Genomic DNA, 17,385 nt, shown 5'->3' with positions numbered 1-17,385 from the left:
AAGCTTGACATGGAGAAATCATCTTGTAAATCTTAACCTAATGGCATGATGCTCCTTAAGATGGTCACCTGCTAATCGCTGTTCATCCAACTGCACTAAGGGTCTAGTTTGAACATTGATAAAAGCCCAGGTCTCTTCTGAAGCATTGCTCTGTGCAGGAAATGAAAAATAGACATGCATAACAGAAACTTCTGACAAGGGTGGACTGTATACCTGGCATCAATGGGCACGCAAGAGATCTAGATTTTCCTTTGAAGGTGAAGGAGAGCCTGCCTTTCAGGTTTCTCGTGTGCCAATCTTTTCAGGAGTGCAAAGGGTGACTTTCATATTTCCCTTTCCTCCGTCACCCTTCCCTGGAAAAAGGTACCGTACACTGGAGGTGCCACTGTTCTCTTGGGCATGCATTGCATATAGTGCCATAAATATCCTGGGATGAGCCCTGCCTGCAAATGCCCCTTGGCAAGGCTGCAAGAGCAATCATATGAAGAGGTGGAGGGTGGACCCATCAGCAGCTTGGCCCAGTAACGTGGGTTTTCTTGTTGGAGTTCAGAGATCAGAAGATATACAGCCGCGGCTTTGAGTCACAGCGAGAGCCTTCAAAGCTGTGATGCACCAGGAAGGGAATCCACCAAGGCCGCCCTACTCCTTTGGCATTTAAATGCTAACTTCTCCACTAGTTATTCACCTGTTCTCCTACCAGACATCACTGTTGAAGCTCCTTCCACCCAGGGCTTCTCCCGCCAGGAACGGCAGGTAAGCCTATATATAGATTCGCTCTTAGGGTTATGTTTAGAATGTTATCCAGGAGGCAAAGAAACTGTGCTTATTAATCAGCAGGCAATTCTTGTTTCAGCTATTTCCAGTTGTATGTGTGTGTCGTCGGGAGTGCTATTTAAAATATGAAACGACATATTGCTGGCTGCCGTTGGGGAGCTATTCGATGGAGGGCCTCAAATAAATAATCAAAGCACCCATCCGTCATCACGGCTGTCGAGGAGCTGAGCTGCAAAGGCATCCATCACGCCATCCCTGCCTATGTTTTCCTTCTCTTGCAGCCTTGGCAGTGAAACAATAGGACAGATTGGGAGTCATTCTTGGCTACTGTTTCTCAGGATGTTGGAAGGCAATTCTGCAAGGGGAAATCCCTGTGTTTCATTCCTTTTTTAAAAAAATCCTGGTAGTAGTTATTTATTTATTTTATATACTGCTTAATGCCACAGCTGGATTCTAAGTGGATTATACAGTTGGATTATAGAAATGCAACATTGAGCTATAGGGGGTTGATCTTACAGGTGGGTGGGTCTTAATGAAGGGTAGTTGGATTCAAAGAGTTGTGTGTGATTCTGGCGAATTTTTCCAATTTGAAGTTCAGAGTTCAGAGTTGAAATGAACCTGATACTTGAGAATACCAGCCATGCAACATTGGTTTCAGAGTGCCTTACTGAAGGATGACTCAGGTGACTAAAGCATCCCAAGGAGATTTCAGAATGCATCAATTTCTTATGAGTACAGTGGTACCTTGGTTTAAGAACAGTCCTGTTTAAGAACGATTCAGTTTACAAACTCTGCAAAATTGGAAGTAGTGTCCCGGTTTGCGAACTTTACCTCGGTCTAAGAATGGAAGCCGAATGGTGGAAGGGCACCGGCGGCGGGAGGCCTCATTAGGGAAAGCGCGCCTTGGTTTAAGAACAGTTTTGGTTTAAGAACGGACTTCTGGAACAGATTAAGTTCATAAACTGAGGTACCACTGTATCAGAATATTGGGAATTTGGGTGAAATTTGGTTGTTTTGTTCACTGCTACTCTTGTTGTTGTTGGGGATCAAGTCCTGGCACAAAAATGTGTGTAGTCTCTCCCTCTCCCTCTTCCTCTCCCTCTCCCCCCCCCTCTGTGTGTGTGTGTGTGTTTTCATTCTACTCCAAAATAAGAACATGGATTTAGACTGCTAAGCTATCCCTTAGAACAGGCCCTAATGAACTGGCTGGAACCTATCTACTTCTGAGTAGGCTTGTGCTGGATTGTTCTGTTGGAATGTGTAACCCAAAATGTGAAATTCTGGAATCCAAATATATGCATTTATGCCCATCTTGCATATGAAATTTGAAACACATGATTTGGAGACTTGCATCACAAAATTCAGATGAGTCTGAACTTTCACAGTTGGCTGCAGTGACATCCACACCTTGTATCTGAAACACATTTATACCACTTTAACCATCATGGCTTCCCCCAAAGAATCATGGGAACTATAGTTTACCCCTCACAGAGCTACAGTTCCAAGAACCCTTAACAAACTATGATTCCATTGGATTCTTTGAGAAGGAAGCCGTGAATGTTAAAGTGGCATGATAATGTTTTAAATATATCATGTGTATGGCTGATCTGTGGTTGTAATAATTGATTGATTGATTGATTGATTGATTGAAACTTTTGGCTGGCCTGATGAATGCTGAGCTGTGTGGCTACCACAAATGGTAGCAAATTATTACTATTATTTATTTTTTTAAAAAACTATTACAGTGGTACCTCAGGTTACAAATGCTTCGGGTTACAAACGCTTTAGGTTATAGACTCTGCTAACCCAGAAGTAGTATCTCAGGTTAAGAACTTTGCTTCAGGATGAGAACAGAAATTGTGCTCTGGCAGCGCGGCGGCAGCAGGAGCCCCCATTAGCTAAAGTGGTACCTCAGGTTAAGAACAGTTTCAGGTTAAGAACGGACCTCCGGAATGTATTAAGTTCTTAACCAGAGGTAGCACTGTAATAGTAAAAGCAACCTTGGCCACTACTGCAGAAGGCAAAGGGTAAAAGACATAGTCACTTTGAAATATTTTCTCTCTCCCCACCCCCCTCTCTCCCTCCAAGTGGCTTTTAAAATAATACCATATTCCCAAATATTATTCGAACAGTAACGTTTACGACAGGCTTTCCCTTCAGTTCACTAGATTTACATTTCTGGTCACCATTGGCAGTTGTATTGATGGACACCTGGATAAGAAGTTGTCTAATTCTTGGAATTATGCTTCAGCTATTTGAACAACCTTATGAAAATACTGTGGGCCTTTGTTGGAATTTAGCTTGCTTTCAGTAGAGGTGAATTTCTGTTAGATACAGAGAGCACCTATAAATATGCAGGAGTTATACAAGCAGGGGTGTATGAGGAGTTAGGGGAGAGTTAGTTCCTCTGGTGGGGGACATGTCATGCTCCTTCTGTAGCAGCTTGTCCACCTTAGGTCCCCACCTTGTGCTTTGCTCTCACCTGTGGCTCCTAGAAGCTGTCCGGATGCCACACCCTGGGAACGGCTTCAACTGGCCGACTAAACCACGTGAGGGTAGCCGATAGGTCTCAAACTGTCAGTGAGTTAGGGACTTCCCTAACTTTTTTCAGATCTGAGACCAACCTTTAGTCCAAACATGCATTTGGGGACCCCCATCTCCATAACCCCCCTTGTATCTGTATGGTGGTAGTACTGCTGTTGTGTCTCAGATTGCTTTAGATTAAGCTGCAACCCAGCAGTAGGTCCCAGCCTACCAGATGAACACCAATGAGAGGGTCACAGTGTCCCCAGGCTTGCTTGCCCCAATCCAGGACTTTAACACAGAGATGGACAACATCTGGTCCTCCAGATGTTGCTGGACTCCAACTGCAAGATCGCACTCAATATATAATTAAACATCAATAAGATAACAATAAGATAAAAGAGCTTCTAAATACACTAATCAAGTGAGATTAAAGGACAGACGGGAATTCAGTTCAACAGCATAATGTAAATAAACAAAGCTTTTAGCAGTCACCTGCATTTTGACCTTGCGGCCTCTTCATCATGTGACTGCTTCAAGGTAAATCCAGAGTGCTCTGTATCTCATAAAATTACTCCCCCAATTACCAGGGATGTTGAATGAAAAATACTCTCTGATTACAACCTGATTGCAATGATACACCTCTGGAATTTGCATCTGCCTGCAGACACAATGTGTCCACTGCCTATCCTACTGCCATCTCATCAGGGATGATGAGAGGTGTGGTCCAATGACACCTGGAGGGCGCCAAGTTACCCAACCTTTCTCTCATCACTTCACACTGCCCTTCTTTTTTCTCACTTGGATTCCTGGGGTTGCATCTAGCGTTGACCATCATCAGAGTACACTCATTGAAATTAATTGACCTGGTTAACTTGAGTCCACTAATTTCATTTTTTTATATAAAAAAATAGATTTTATTGATACATCAGAACAACAACAAAACAGAAAAACACAAAACAAAACAAAAACAATAGACAGCAATAAAAAGAAATTAAAAGTTAGATAGTGACAATAAAAGTTACAACCAACGAAACTTAAACATTTACACCACATAAATATAAATAACATAAAGTTTTGACTTCCTTCACCCTGATATCAGCCTTTTAATTTATTAAAAGTGACAACCTGGACTTGTTTTGATTAATTTCTGCAAGATGGTTTATGATTCTTAGGTTATGTATGTGACACAATCATAACAATAATTCACATGGGTCCACTAATTTCAATGTCTCTGCCCTGGGTTGCATCCAGCTAAGTTCCACCTAGAGTAGACCCATTGACATTAATTGACCTACTGTAAGTTAGTCATGTCCATTAATTTCAATAGGCCTGGTCTGAGTGGAACTAGCATTGGTTCATAATAATGTACCACCCTAAGGGACAACATATCCGATTTTTCAAAATGCTTTAAAACTTTGTCTTGCGTTTGCTATTTATTTCATAACTGCTCTTCAATCCCCAAAGCAGCTTACAGCCAGTTAAACAAACATAGTAATTCTTCTGTTCTGTTATTATCATTGCTTTACTCCTTCATTTATTTTAGTAGTGTTGTTGTTAGGCTAATAGGAAAGAAATCACATCCTCTTTTCCATTCAGCCCTGACCCTGTGTGGGGGTCACACGTGTCCTCAACCAAACAGGAAACATTTACCTTGACGTTTGCTTCAGCATAAGCGCTAACAATAATGTATCATGAATAATAACTACTGATGAGTTGTTTACATAAACAATTACTGATGATAATGTTGTTCATTATTGTAATTTGGGTGTATGCTGTGGTACCGGTATCAGTGACTCAATCTGACATCCATCCATCACAATTGTTCACCATAAATGTTTTACCCTGCAGCAAGTTCCTTGGGAAGACTGGTCTCTTGATCTGCCAGTGCAACGATGAAGCTGTTGGCGTTTGGGCTGCTCCTGATGAGCTCTGGAGGTAAGGAAATAAGCAAAGTGACATGGGGGCAGCAACGGCTCGATGCTCACTGTTTTCTTCTTTTTCCTCTTTTTCCTTGTTGTGCCGATACTGTTGGGAGCAATGAGAATAGTTGCTGGGAATCGCAAATGGGGAGAGTAGTGGTCTTCTGCTCAGATCCTTCTTCCAGGCTTCCCATAGGCATCTGGTTGGCCACTGTGAGAACAGGATGCTGGACTAGAAGGGCTGATCTAGAAGGTCTCTTTGTTACATTCCTTGTTGTTGTTGTTTAGTCGTTTAGTCGTGTCTGACTCTTCGTGACCCCATGGACCAGAGCACGCCAGGCACTCCTGTCTTGCACTGCCTCCCGCAGTTTGGTCAAACTCATGTTTGTAGCTTCGAGAACACTGTCCAACCATCTCATCCTCTGTCGTCCCCTTCTCCTTGTGCCCTCCATCTTTCCCAACATCAGGGTCTTTTCCAGGGAGTCTTCTCTTCTCATGAGGTGGCAAAAGTATTAGAGCCTCAGCTTCAGGATCTGTCCTTCCAGTGAGCACTCGGGGCTGATTTTCTTCAGAATGGAGAGGTTTGATCTTCTTGCAGTCCATGGGACTCTCAAGAGTCTCCTCCAGCACCATAATTCAAAAGCATCAATTCTTTGGCGAGCAGCCTTCTTTATGGTCCAGCTCTCACTTCCATACATCACTACTGGGAAAACCATAGCTTTAACTAGACGGACCTTTGTCGGCAAGGTGATGTCTCTGCTTTTTAAGATGTTGTCTAGGTTTGTCATTGCTGTTCTCCCAAGAAGCAGACGTCTTTTAATTTCGTGACTGCTGTCACCATCTGCAGTGATCAAGGAGCCCAGGAAAGTAAAATCTCTCACTGCCTCCATTTCTTCCCCTTCTATTTGCCAGGAGGTGATGGGACCAGTGGCCATGATCTTGGTTTTTTTGATGTTGAGCTTACTTCCTAAGTTGAACGTTCCTAAGTTGTTGCTATTTGTTGATTTTGGAAATGTGTATCCCTCCAGTGTCAGGGAGCCGACAGGCAGAGCAGGTCATTCATAGGAGAGGGAGGGAGGGAGGGAGGGAGGGAGGGAGGGAAGGAGGGAGGGGGAGATATGGTTGGCTAACTTGCAAAACACAGAACAAACAGAGACCTCTAAAAGGTAAAGCTGCCTTTGTTCGAAACTGGTGTGTTGCCCCTCCTTCACTCTCTAGCCCTCTGCACCAAGCTGCCCCCTCTGTGGTCTTTTGCTCCAGTGAGCTCCAAGGGACCCTCTCTGCGTCTGCCTGACTCACTGCTCGGCAACAAGCAACAAATGCCTCATTCTAGGAATGGCGGGGCAGCATGCTGTCAGAGGGAGAACTGCTGGGTCTACCTCCCCTCTGTCATCGCTGTCGGCGCCTGCATCCAAACTGGAAGCCTCCTCACTGTGCCTTGTGCTGGGGCAGCTTCTGCCAGTGTCTGTCTCTTCACTTGCCCTCAAGTGCCTTGCTTCTAAGCTCACTTCCCAGCTCATCCCCTCCTCTGAGGTGTGGCCAGTGTCCCACCACCACCAGTCCCCAGGCTCCTCTTCCTCTGCGCCTTCCCTGGGCGGGAGGTAGCTCTTGGTTGGGTGGTTTCCACCACTCTTCCTCATCCAGCCAGCCCCTGACATTCATGCTTTTTGAGTGGTAGCAGAGTGCACCCCCCTAATTCCCTGCCCCATATTCAGTTTCTTAGAAGGGGTATTTCTTAAGGGTTTGAGGGGCTCAAATTACCTGTGGTAATTTGAGCCTTATCTGTTTTCCTCCACCACTGGGTGCTGACATTTACTTACTCAGGACCGTCCTTTCCATTTGGCTTAGTGGCGCGGCTTAGTGGCTTAGTGGCAACGGCGCCTAGCAAGCCCGCCCAGGTGAGGGGGGGCGGCGGGAGCAGCGCCCAAAAGGCCTCCTTTCGGTGCGCTGTTCCCGCCATGTCTCCTCGCAACAGCAGGCTTGCTAGCCGCCGTTCCAATGGCACCTAGCAAGCGGGGGGGATGCCGGAGGGATTTTACACCATGGCGCTGGATACCCTTAAGACGGCCCTGTACTTACTTACTTACTTACTTACTTACTTACTTACTTACTTACTTACTTACTTACTTACTTACTTACAGTGAAGACTGCCCTTTCCCCACCCAGGATGATGTTACTACATCCAGGGCATCTTGGGGGGGAAATAAGATGGCAGCCAGGAGTGACCTTAGGGGCCTCTCTTATTTCAGTGCTGAAGTAAGATTCCATTGGCAGTCCTGTCAGTTGAAGGAGGTAAGATGAAGAGAAAGGGTGCCATCTTATCTTTTGCCTCAGGCAGCGAAATGTATTGGGAGGTGCTGAGCGGTTTCCCTTCTGGTTGGAGCCATCTCTAGAGGCTGCCCCCTACCTCCAAATGATGTCATACCCAGGATATCATCTCTGTTCCCACTGAACCAGAAGAGGCCGTTGATGTTTTAGGCCTGTACTGGAGTCAGTCATAGGCTGGACGTGGATGTGAAGGTGAATCCCAAAAAGGTGGAGGTGATTTGTGTCTCAAGTTTTTACGTCCAGGAGGTGACCTGTCCTGAATGGGGTGGCACTTCCCTGGAAAGAGCAGGTTCGCAGTTTGCGGGTGCCCCTGGCTTCAAGACTGTTGTCTGGAGGCTCAGGTGGCCTTAGTGGTAGCAGTACCCTCCCCCCCCCCCCCCGGTCCAGTTGATTTGCTGGCTACATTCTTTGTTGAGCAAGAGATGACATGTTCGCTGTCCTCCATGCTCTGGTAACTTCCAGACTGGAGTATAGCAATACTCCGGTACTTGAAGCTATCCTTGAAGATGACTTGGAAACTTCAATTGGTCCAAAATGCAGCAGCCAGATTACTGGCTGGGGTTCTGTTTAGATCTCATATAACTGTCCCACCTCACCAAACTCAGCAAGAGGAGGGATGTTCTGCAAGGTGCTCCCACTCGCCATCTCCAGCCCAGAGGCAGGAAGATCACTGGCAATGCAGCACTCCAGAATGCCTGTTGTGAGCACACCAGCACCCCTCCCCCCAATAAGGATGCACAATTGAAAGCTTAGTTCTTCATTGGCAAAGCACTTGGTTACATCAGCTTCTAAGGTGAAATAATCGCATGCACTGCTTCTGCTAAACAGCTAGCTGGGCATCTCCTTCTTCAGATCTGTGCTCCAATCCAGACAGTTGGAACAGCGGTGCAACCTCATCTCCACCAACACATTTTAACCCCTTCTTCTGATACGGCGCATGCAAGCAGCCAGCAACTTCTCTTGCATGTCAGCTTCAGCAGATTCTAATGGTCAGGCACTCTCTGGGACTGTTTCTTCCACCTCTGTGCCTTCCTGCAACTCTATCCCCTGCCTCACCTCTCTCTCCCCATCTCTGGCTACCTGACTTCTTCCTCTCCCCCCTGCCTCACAGGTGGCACAAATCACTGGCCCCTTCCCCTAGAATACCTCATGCCTGCCCCTCTCCTCTGCCCACCCTTCGGACTCCTGCCTGTCCTTCACAATGCCCCTTCTCTTGCCAAACTTTCTGAGAGAAGGGGCGTTCTGCAAAGTGTTTCCGCTCACCTTCTCCACCCCAGGGCTGGGAGGGTGAGTGGCAACAGGGTGTGCTGGAATGGGTTGGTGTTCTGCTAGTGGTGGAAGCAATGGGGTGGGCAGGACAGCACCCTTTGTGCTTCCACCACGTGAGGCTGATGCTTCCCCCTGCCTCATCTTTAGGCCAGCTTTGACCTCTGTTTTAAAACAGTGTCACTGGTTTCTGAGCCCACTGCAAAGTGCTCATTTTATGTTTAAAGCCTTAAATGATTCAGGCCCCCGAATATCTGGAAGACTCTCTTCTTCCATACAGACCCTCTCGGGTGCTTAGATCGGCAAGGGGGGGGACCTCTTGGTAGTTCCTTTGCCCCCCAAGACGCACAAGGTGGGGGTGGCCCAGCAGAGGGCATTCTCTGTGACAGCCCGTAAGCCGTGTAACTCCTTCTCTAAAGCTTCTAGCAAATACCGAAGATGAATCTCTCCATCCTGGCATTTGACACTCCATGTGAATATTTTTAGGAAATGCCCCCCCCCCCAATTTCTGTGATTGTAAGTTGTTTCAAACTGTTTTTAATATTGTGTTTTAATGTTGTAACCTACCCTGGGGCCTTAGGGTGAAAGGTGGGTTGTTAATAATAATAATAATAGTAACAACAACAACAACAACAATTGGGGAAATAAAATGGCAGCTAGCAGAAACCTTAAGAGCCTCTTTCTACCTAAGTGATGAAGTAATATTGATGAAAGTGGAGTGTCATCTGTCCTTGCCTCAGGTAAAAAAAAATGTATTTGGTAGCTGGGAGGGGTTTCCTCTCTGGTTGAAACTTCCCACATTCCAACCCGTGTGATTTTTTTTAAAAAATGTTTTAACCATTTATATGGATTTTAAATGGAGAGACTTACAGGTAATCAAAGAGCGCTGGGCAAACTGGGTTCTGAGGCAGCAATGTGCTGGCACGCTCTCTCAATTTCTCACCTGGAAGTAACAAGGACCTACCAGACAGGTTGATGGAATGATAAACAAGGCTGTTAACACGTTGCATATCAGACAGCAATTATAAAGATACCTAACGTCAAACAGCAGTAGACATCTTGTCCCAACATCCCTACTTAGCCAATGGACAGTCCTGAGCCTGGAATGCTTCCATATTACTTGCTTTACTGGGCATTTGTTCTGAAGGGCTGCAGCTCAGTGGTAGAGCTTCTGTTTTGCATGGGGAAGATCCCGGGTTCAACCCCCAGCACCTCCAGGTGGGAGAGGCTCTTTCCTGAAACCCTGGAGAGCCACTGCCTGCCAGTGTAGACAATACTGAGATAGATGAGCCAATGGTCTATCTCAGTCTAAGGCAACTTCCTGTGTTCCTGTGCTATATTCTGTCCCCACTGTTGGAGCCAATATGCCTCTGAATGTCAGTTGCTGGGATTCACAAACAGGGAGAAGGCTGTTCTTCTGCTTGCCTGCTTCCCATAGGCATCTAGTTGGATAATGTGACAACAGGATGTTAGGCTAGACGGGCCACTGGCCTGATCCAGCAGGCTCTTCTTATGTTTTTATGTTGATTGGGCAAACCCAAATTTGCTGGTAAACCAAGAATTGTTTGCTCCTGTTGTAAGAATTATATACTCCATGTGTATTATTTCCCCCATACTTGGATCCCACCACACTGTATAGGAAGAAGCTATGATTGGAGGTTGGTTGGCGGTTGGAGGATGGATGGTGGTTAACGGATTGAGGTTGAATCCTGACAAGACAGAAGTACTGTTTGTGGGGGACAGGAGGCAGGCAGGTGTGGAGGATTCCCTGATCCTGAATGGGGTAACTGTGCCCCTGAAGGACCAGGTGCACAGCCTGTGAGTCATTTTGGACACAGCTTGTCCATGGAGGCGCAGGTTAATTCTGTGTCCAGGGCAGCTGTCTATCAGCTCCATCTGGTACACAGGCTGAGACCCTACCTGCCCACGGGCTGTCTCACCAGAGTGGTGCATGCTCTGGTTATCTCCCGCTTGGATTACTGCAATGCGCTCTACGTGGGGCTACCTTTGAAGGTGACCCGGAAACTGCAACTAATCCAAAATGCGGCAGCTAGACTGGTGACTGGGAGCGGCCGCTGGGACCACATAACACCGGTCCTGAGAGATCTACACTGGCTCCCAATACGTTTCCAAGCACAATTAAAAGTGTTGGTATTGACCTTTAAAGCCCTAAACGGCCTTGGTCCTGTATACCTGAAGGAGCGTCTCCACCCCCACCGTTCAGCCCGGACACTGAGATCCAGCGCCGAGGGCCTTCTGGCAGTTCCCTCACTGCGAGAAGTGAGGTTACAGGGAACCAGACAGAGGGCCTTCTCAGTAGCGGCACCCGCCCTGTGGAATACCCTTCCATCAGATGTCAAGGAAATAAGCAGCTATCCTAATTTTTAAAGACATCTGAAGGCAGCCCTGTTTAGGGAAGCTTTTAATATTTAATGCTGTATTGAGAGCTGCCCAGAGTGGCTGGGGAGACTCAGCCAGATGGGCGGGGTATAAATAATAATGATGATGATGATGATGCAGGGGTAGCCAACGATGTCCTCCAGGTATTATTGGACTCCCATAAGTCACAGCTGGCAAGGCTGATGTCTATGGATGATGGGCACTGTAGTCCAACAGCATGTGGAGGGCACCATATTGGCTGCCCTTGTTATAAGATAGAGAACTACCAGGTTGCAATTGGAGATCCTGCTTTTATATTTAGAAGTACTACTGAAGCAGGGAAGCCTCCTCTCCCATCTGCTATAGGTCAGAATTTGCACACATACACATATGGGGCATCTGAAATTTCTGAAGAGAGATAATGGAGGGGCCATAACTCAGTGGTAGTAGAGCCTGCAGAGCACACACTTGCACACCGAACGTCTTGGCTTTGATCCCTGGCATCTCTTACTAAAAGGCAGGTGTCATGTGATGTGATGTGATAGAACTCTGCCTGGGACCCTAGAGATCGACTGCCCGTCCAAGTCAGCAATGCTGTGCTTAGATGGACAAATAGTTTGCCCTGGTACAAGGCATTTTTCTATGTGCCTAGCCTTCACAAGACTTTGAAGAGCATTGCTGCCCCTGGCGAACCATGTTGACGAGTGAATTGTGAAGCACAGGTTGGGAAAACAACTTTTTGTGTGGGTCCTGAATGGTCATTGAATAGGGAAGGGCCACAGGTCAAGGATGGAGCATCTTCTTTGTATGGAAAAAGTCCCAAGTTCAATCCCCGGCATCTCCAGGTAGGACTGGGAAGGCTCCTCACCTGAGATCCTGGAGAGATGCTGCTGATCAGTGTAGACAAAACTGAGCTAGATGGACCAATGGTCTTACTTGGTATAAGGCAACTTCTTCTGTTCCTTCTTTTAGCAGAATTCCTGTAGTCCACCAATCTGTGTTAAGGCAAGATTACATACTCAGGATCTCTCATTATTTCACAATTTTTTAAAATCTTGCCCACATTAAGCTTACATGAAATCTAGTTCCTGAAACAAACCATGGATATAAAATACACGATGGAAATAACCACAAAGTTTTTGTTTTGTTTTGTTTAGTTTCAGCTTTTGCCCAGCCAGGCACAGCTGATCGAATAATTGGAGGGTATGTTTGTCCACAACAGTCCAGACCCTACCAGGCGGCCATTGTAACCGGACGCAGAGGCAACTGGAACATTTATTGTGGAGGAAGCTTAGTGCATCCATGTTGGGTGCTATCAGCGGCCCATTGTAGACCCAGACCCGGGTAAGTGAAAGCTGTAGCAAGATGCAGTGACATGGCGGGGGAGAGAATGCTTCCTCTGGGACAAGCAACAGCCTTACTTTAACAGCCTGGCAACCTGCACATTAGACAAAGAGGCATAGGCTGGATCAATCTGTAATCAGCATTCACACAGCTCACCCACTATCTATTCTTTTGTTCAGTTTTGCATTTGCCTTGTGCCCCCATACAGAATGAAGGTGTGCTTAGGAAAGCACAACTTGAAGAGGGTTGAACAGGGAGAACAGTGCTTGGATATCGCTGAAGTTAAAGTGTACCCAGGGTACAACCGGAGACAAAATGACAAGGATTTCATGCTTCTCCGACTTCGTCCCTGTGCTAGACTCTCCGAAACTGTAAAGACTGTCAACCTACCCACGGGTAGCCCTAATGATGGGAGTCTATGCAGTGTCTCAGGCTGGGGTACCATCAAATCTCCTCAAGGTAAGCTTGCAAACGTTAGAAGGCGGGAGAAGGGGAGCCTCAGGACTGGGGGACAAAAATTTCTGTGACTGGTCCATGGGATTCTCCCAGGCCACATCCCCTTCTTAGCCAACCCCTCTCCTGGGCTTGCTTCACACCCTTTTCCAGAGTTTTCACCTGCCCGGGATGTGCCCTTGAACTCACGTAATGCCTCTTGCTTGTCTGGATGGTGCGTAGAAACTAATTTGCCACACAAAGATAAATTTCATTTTCATCATTCCACCCACTTTTTAAAATCCTAAGAACATAGAGCTATAGAGTTTATAGGAAGTTGCCTTCTACCCAATCAGATCATTGCTTCCCCAGCCACTGGTCCTGCTAGCTAGGAATCATGGGAGTTGTAGGCCAAAACATCTGGAGGGCCGCATGTTTGACATGCCTGCTCTAGAGTCTATATAACTCAGTATTGTCCACATTGATTGACCTCTCTGGGGTTTCAGACAGAGGGCAGTCCCAGCCTTACCTGGGATTGCCTGCATGCAAAGCAGATTCTCCAGTGCTGAGCTGCAGCCCTGCCCCAGTTAGCACAGGCAAATCATTGGGTCTGGATGGTATCCGCCCAGGCGTTCTCAAGGAACTCAAATCCTGGCGAATTCCTAAAAAAAAAAACCAGATCTGTACATCTCTAATATGCAGATTTGTCTAATTAGCCTAACTGCCAATCACGTTATTTAAAAATGTGGATTTTATACTTTTTAGTTGATATTCATTTATAATATTTTATTTCCTGCTATTTAGAAGATTTGTTTTTTAGCTGCTTACTGTGCTCTACAATGTGGAATACTGCATGTTATGTTTGTAGTGTATTCTCGTGTGTAAGATTTATGTTGATGCTAAGTAGAATACACTGTTTAGTTGTTAATTGTGGGTTATAGAAAGTAGGAATTATTTGACATTTGGGGGGTTGCTCTAACCTATGTTGTAAACTGCTTAAGAGATTTATTTCAATATAAATTGTACAAATAAATAAAAATTAAATATAGACAAGAACTTAGGGCACTTGCACGATAGTGTAACAAAAGCAGGACAAAAGACAAAACCAAACCTGGAATACACATATCTTGTCACAAATATCTGTCTTAGTTCATCGGACTTGCCTCCTGCAAAGGTTAGTTCAGGCACTGGAATCTGTCCTATATCCTCCATTGTGAAGACAGATGCAAATGAACCATTTAGCTTCTCTGCAATCTCTTTATCCTCATTTGCAGCTCCTTTGACTCCCTTGTCATCCAAGGGTCAAACTGCTTCCCTAGATGGTTTCCTGCTACTAACATATCAAAGGACTTCTTGTTGTTGATATTAAAGTTTCCAGCAATGTGTTCTTCGAAGTCTTTTTTAAGCATTCCTTACTGTCTGCTTGGACTTTTTTCTGTTTCACCACTACCGCTGACCTTTCGATGCTCTACACATATCTTCCAGCTCAGCTTCCAGCTCAGCTACAGTGTGCAGATGTCAACATTGTCCCAACATCACAGTGTAATATGGCGTATCGTGGTGCTATTTCACCGTACATGATGTGTGCTGGAGTACAGGAAGGAGGCAGAGACTCTTGCCAGGTGAGAGGAGGGCTGATGTGAAGATGGACTACACCTTTTGAGAGGTTGAAAAAGGGTTAGGGTCACAAGCATGGACAGATCAATCTGTTTTTGGTCCCTGTCAGATTCACACATTTTCATTTATTAGCCTGTTCCCTCCCATTTCTGCATCACTCTGCATTTATTTATTTTTAATGTATGGAATTTATTATTATTACAGTCGTACCTTGGAAGTTGAACGGAATCCATTCCGGAAGTCCGCTTGACTTCCAAAATGTTCAAAAACCAAAGCGCAGCTTCTGATTAGCTGCAGGAAGCTCCTGCAGCTAATCAGAAGCCACAGAAGTCCTGCCGGACGTTCGGCTTCCAAAAATAGTTCACAAACTGGAACAGTCACTTCCAGGTTTGCGACGTTCAGGAGCCAAAACATTCGGCTCACAAAGCATTCAAAAACGAAGGTACAACTGTATCATCATCATCATTGAATTTATATACCACCTTATACCCGGAGGTCTCATGGCAGCTCACAGAACAAAATCGTAATATAAAACCACAAAATATATCATTAAATAAAAACAACCCAATAACCCCCCCCTAAATTAGATAGCAAACCTGTGTTTAGATCTCTAAGGCAGAGATCAGCAACCAGTGGGCACCAGAGGCACACCCACTCCACCAAATCCCCCTGTTCAATCCCACCTTGCCACGCAACTTACCTGTAGGTTTTCCAAAAGAAAAGGGTCAATGGAGAAAGCTTTTCAGAAAGAAAAGGCCTTGGTGGATGGATGTTACCTACAGGACAGTATGTTGCCGACCTCTTCTCTAGGGTCAACCACTTCTCTAGGGTCAAAACAAACTAAGGGGCCAGTGTAGGCAGCTTATTTCCTTTGGAAGATTTTGTGCACATTTTATCTTAAAATATGCATTTTTAGTGCACATTTTGGAATAGTGATACCTCGGGTTACAGACACCTCGGGTTACAAACTCCACTAACCCGGAAGTAGTACTTCGGGTTAAGAACTTTGCCCCAGGATGAGAACAAAAACCGCGCAGTGGCGGCGCAGTGGCAGCGGGAGGCCCCATTAGCTAAAGTGGTACCTCAGGTTAAGAATGGTTTCAGGTTAAGAATGGACATCCGGAATGAATTAAGTTCTTAACCAGAGGTACCACTGTACATTTTTGCACGGAGAACCCAGGGTCATCTTAAGCATGTCGGGGGCCCTGGTGCCGTGGTGCGATGATCGCTCCGGCGTGCCCCCCCGCCCCGTTTCTCACCACGGCAGGTGGGTGCAGCATGCAGCCGTGCAGCGCTCCCCTGGTGGCCCGGCGCCCTGGCACCCTGCGCCACCCGGGCTTGCCTTAGAGCCGGCCCTGGGAGAACCATATTCAAAATTCAGAAAATGACAACTTCTTCTAGTACTATTTTTCTTCTAGTACTTCCCCAAAGCAGGAGGTCACTGCTAGCAGCCAAGAAGGAGAGGGGCAAGGTGGCAGGGAGGTCGGTGAAGTGCACTGAATTGGCTCCACTGTTGCACCTCCATTGCACCTGCACTGCTCTATCCTTCCTACCCTCTCCCTCTTGGTTATAGGCAGCAGCCTCAGCGCTGGGAAGCCAGGTAAGCAGCCCCACCAACCACTCTGACCAGATTGAATGTGAAACCTCAAGCACACAAAGCTATACCCTACCACTGAGCAATGGCGCTCCCCTGGTGAACATAACAGACCCAAGTATGCTTGCCATGTTATGAAAACAAAGCAGGCCATTTAACTGAGTTTAAGTAGCACCATGCAGAGGAACACACAGAATGGAAATGTCCACCTGCTGAAAACTTCTTCCATTTCTCCATGCAGGGTGACTCTGGGGGCCCACTCACCTGCGGCGGGCAACTCGAAGGTGTGGTTTCTTGGGGAACACAAGTGTGCGCACAGCAAGGGAACCCAGGTGTGTATGCGAAAGTGTGCTGTGTCGTGCCATGGATCCGGGAGACCATCAATCAGAATTCGTGATGAACCTCGACGGAAGAAAAAGCTTCAGCCAAAAGACCCTGAAATCAGGGGAGGGAAAAGCTTCAGGAAAAAGACCCTGGCAATCCATTGCCCCCCTTGCACATCAGTTTTTTTCCTTCCTTTGCTGGTGAAGGATGTTCCACCTTTGGCAAAGTTTGGCCAGGCTCTACCCAAGGCTGGCTCTAAGCTATTTTTTCTGTTGAAAATGAACATTCGTTTGCTTGTACCACCCATTCCTCATTGTGTTGTATTAGGGGGGACAGTATTTGTATGCGTTTTAAGTTAATGGAGTGAATGAGAAAGATTGTAAGAGGGGAAATTAAGACAGGGTTTAGAACACAGTGTCCCTGTTTGGAGAAGTCCGTGCGATTGTGGAATGACCTTGTTTTAAGAGGGAGGAGATTTCCAAGAAAATGCAGTACTGTATACTAATACACTTTATTATGTTGATTTAAAGAAAAAAACCCACCCTGGCTTTGCATTCATACTTTCCCTTTATTTCACGATTTTTTATGTGGATACAATTGGATGCAGGGCTGCAGCCCCAAGGAACAGTCCCATTCCCATTTCATAAGCTCTGAGAGAACATTAGCATCTTCCATTCAATAAGCCCTTCTGTTCATCGATATTATCCTGCCAACTATTGCCACACTTGGTGTTCACTCTGGAATTGCCACTTTATGCTTACTCAACTGTTATGGAGCATCTATATATTTAAATATGTGTTTCGGAACATATTTTCTGACAAAATGTGCTTTTTATTAATTTTTTTTGTTTGAGCCAAGAGCTGCATTGGAACATTTGGAGTA

The 17,385-nt window shown here is 46.0% G+C and overlaps 1 protein-coding gene and 1 long non-coding RNA gene across 2 annotated transcripts in view; one reads left to right on the top strand and one right to left on the bottom strand.

Annotated features, from left to right (window-relative positions):
* Positions 1-384: 384 nt before the first annotated feature.
* LOC118086568 (kallikrein-14) lies at positions 385-16,576 on the top strand. The gene is made up of 6 exons (XM_035118337.3): positions 385-753; positions 5,149-5,235; positions 12,350-12,536; positions 12,745-12,995; positions 14,454-14,590; positions 16,421-16,576. The coding sequence occupies exons 2-6, from the start codon at positions 5,193-5,195 to the stop codon at positions 16,574-16,576; spliced, it is 774 nt and encodes a 257-aa protein (XP_034974228.2). The 5' UTR covers positions 385-753; positions 5,149-5,192.
* The window catches only part of LOC148685388 (uncharacterized), a 36,516-nt gene continuing 33,618 nt past the window's right edge, over positions 14,488-17,385 (bottom strand). The window contains exons 2-3 of the long non-coding RNA XR_015950655.1: positions 16,444-16,614; positions 14,488-14,624 (exon numbers count right to left, since the gene is read on the bottom strand). This is a non-coding gene — a long non-coding RNA (uncharacterized LOC148685388). The remainder of the gene's footprint in view (positions 14,625-16,443; positions 16,615-17,385) is intronic.

Source organism: Zootoca vivipara, chromosome 6 (genome assembly GCF_965207765.1).
Source record: "Zootoca vivipara chromosome 6, rZooViv2.hap1.1, whole genome shotgun sequence".
NCBI classification, from domain to species: domain Eukaryota; kingdom Metazoa; phylum Chordata; class Lepidosauria; order Squamata; family Lacertidae; genus Zootoca; species Zootoca vivipara.
The sequence above is the reverse complement of the archived record's forward strand: the minus strand, read 5'-3'. Positions and strand labels throughout refer to the sequence as shown.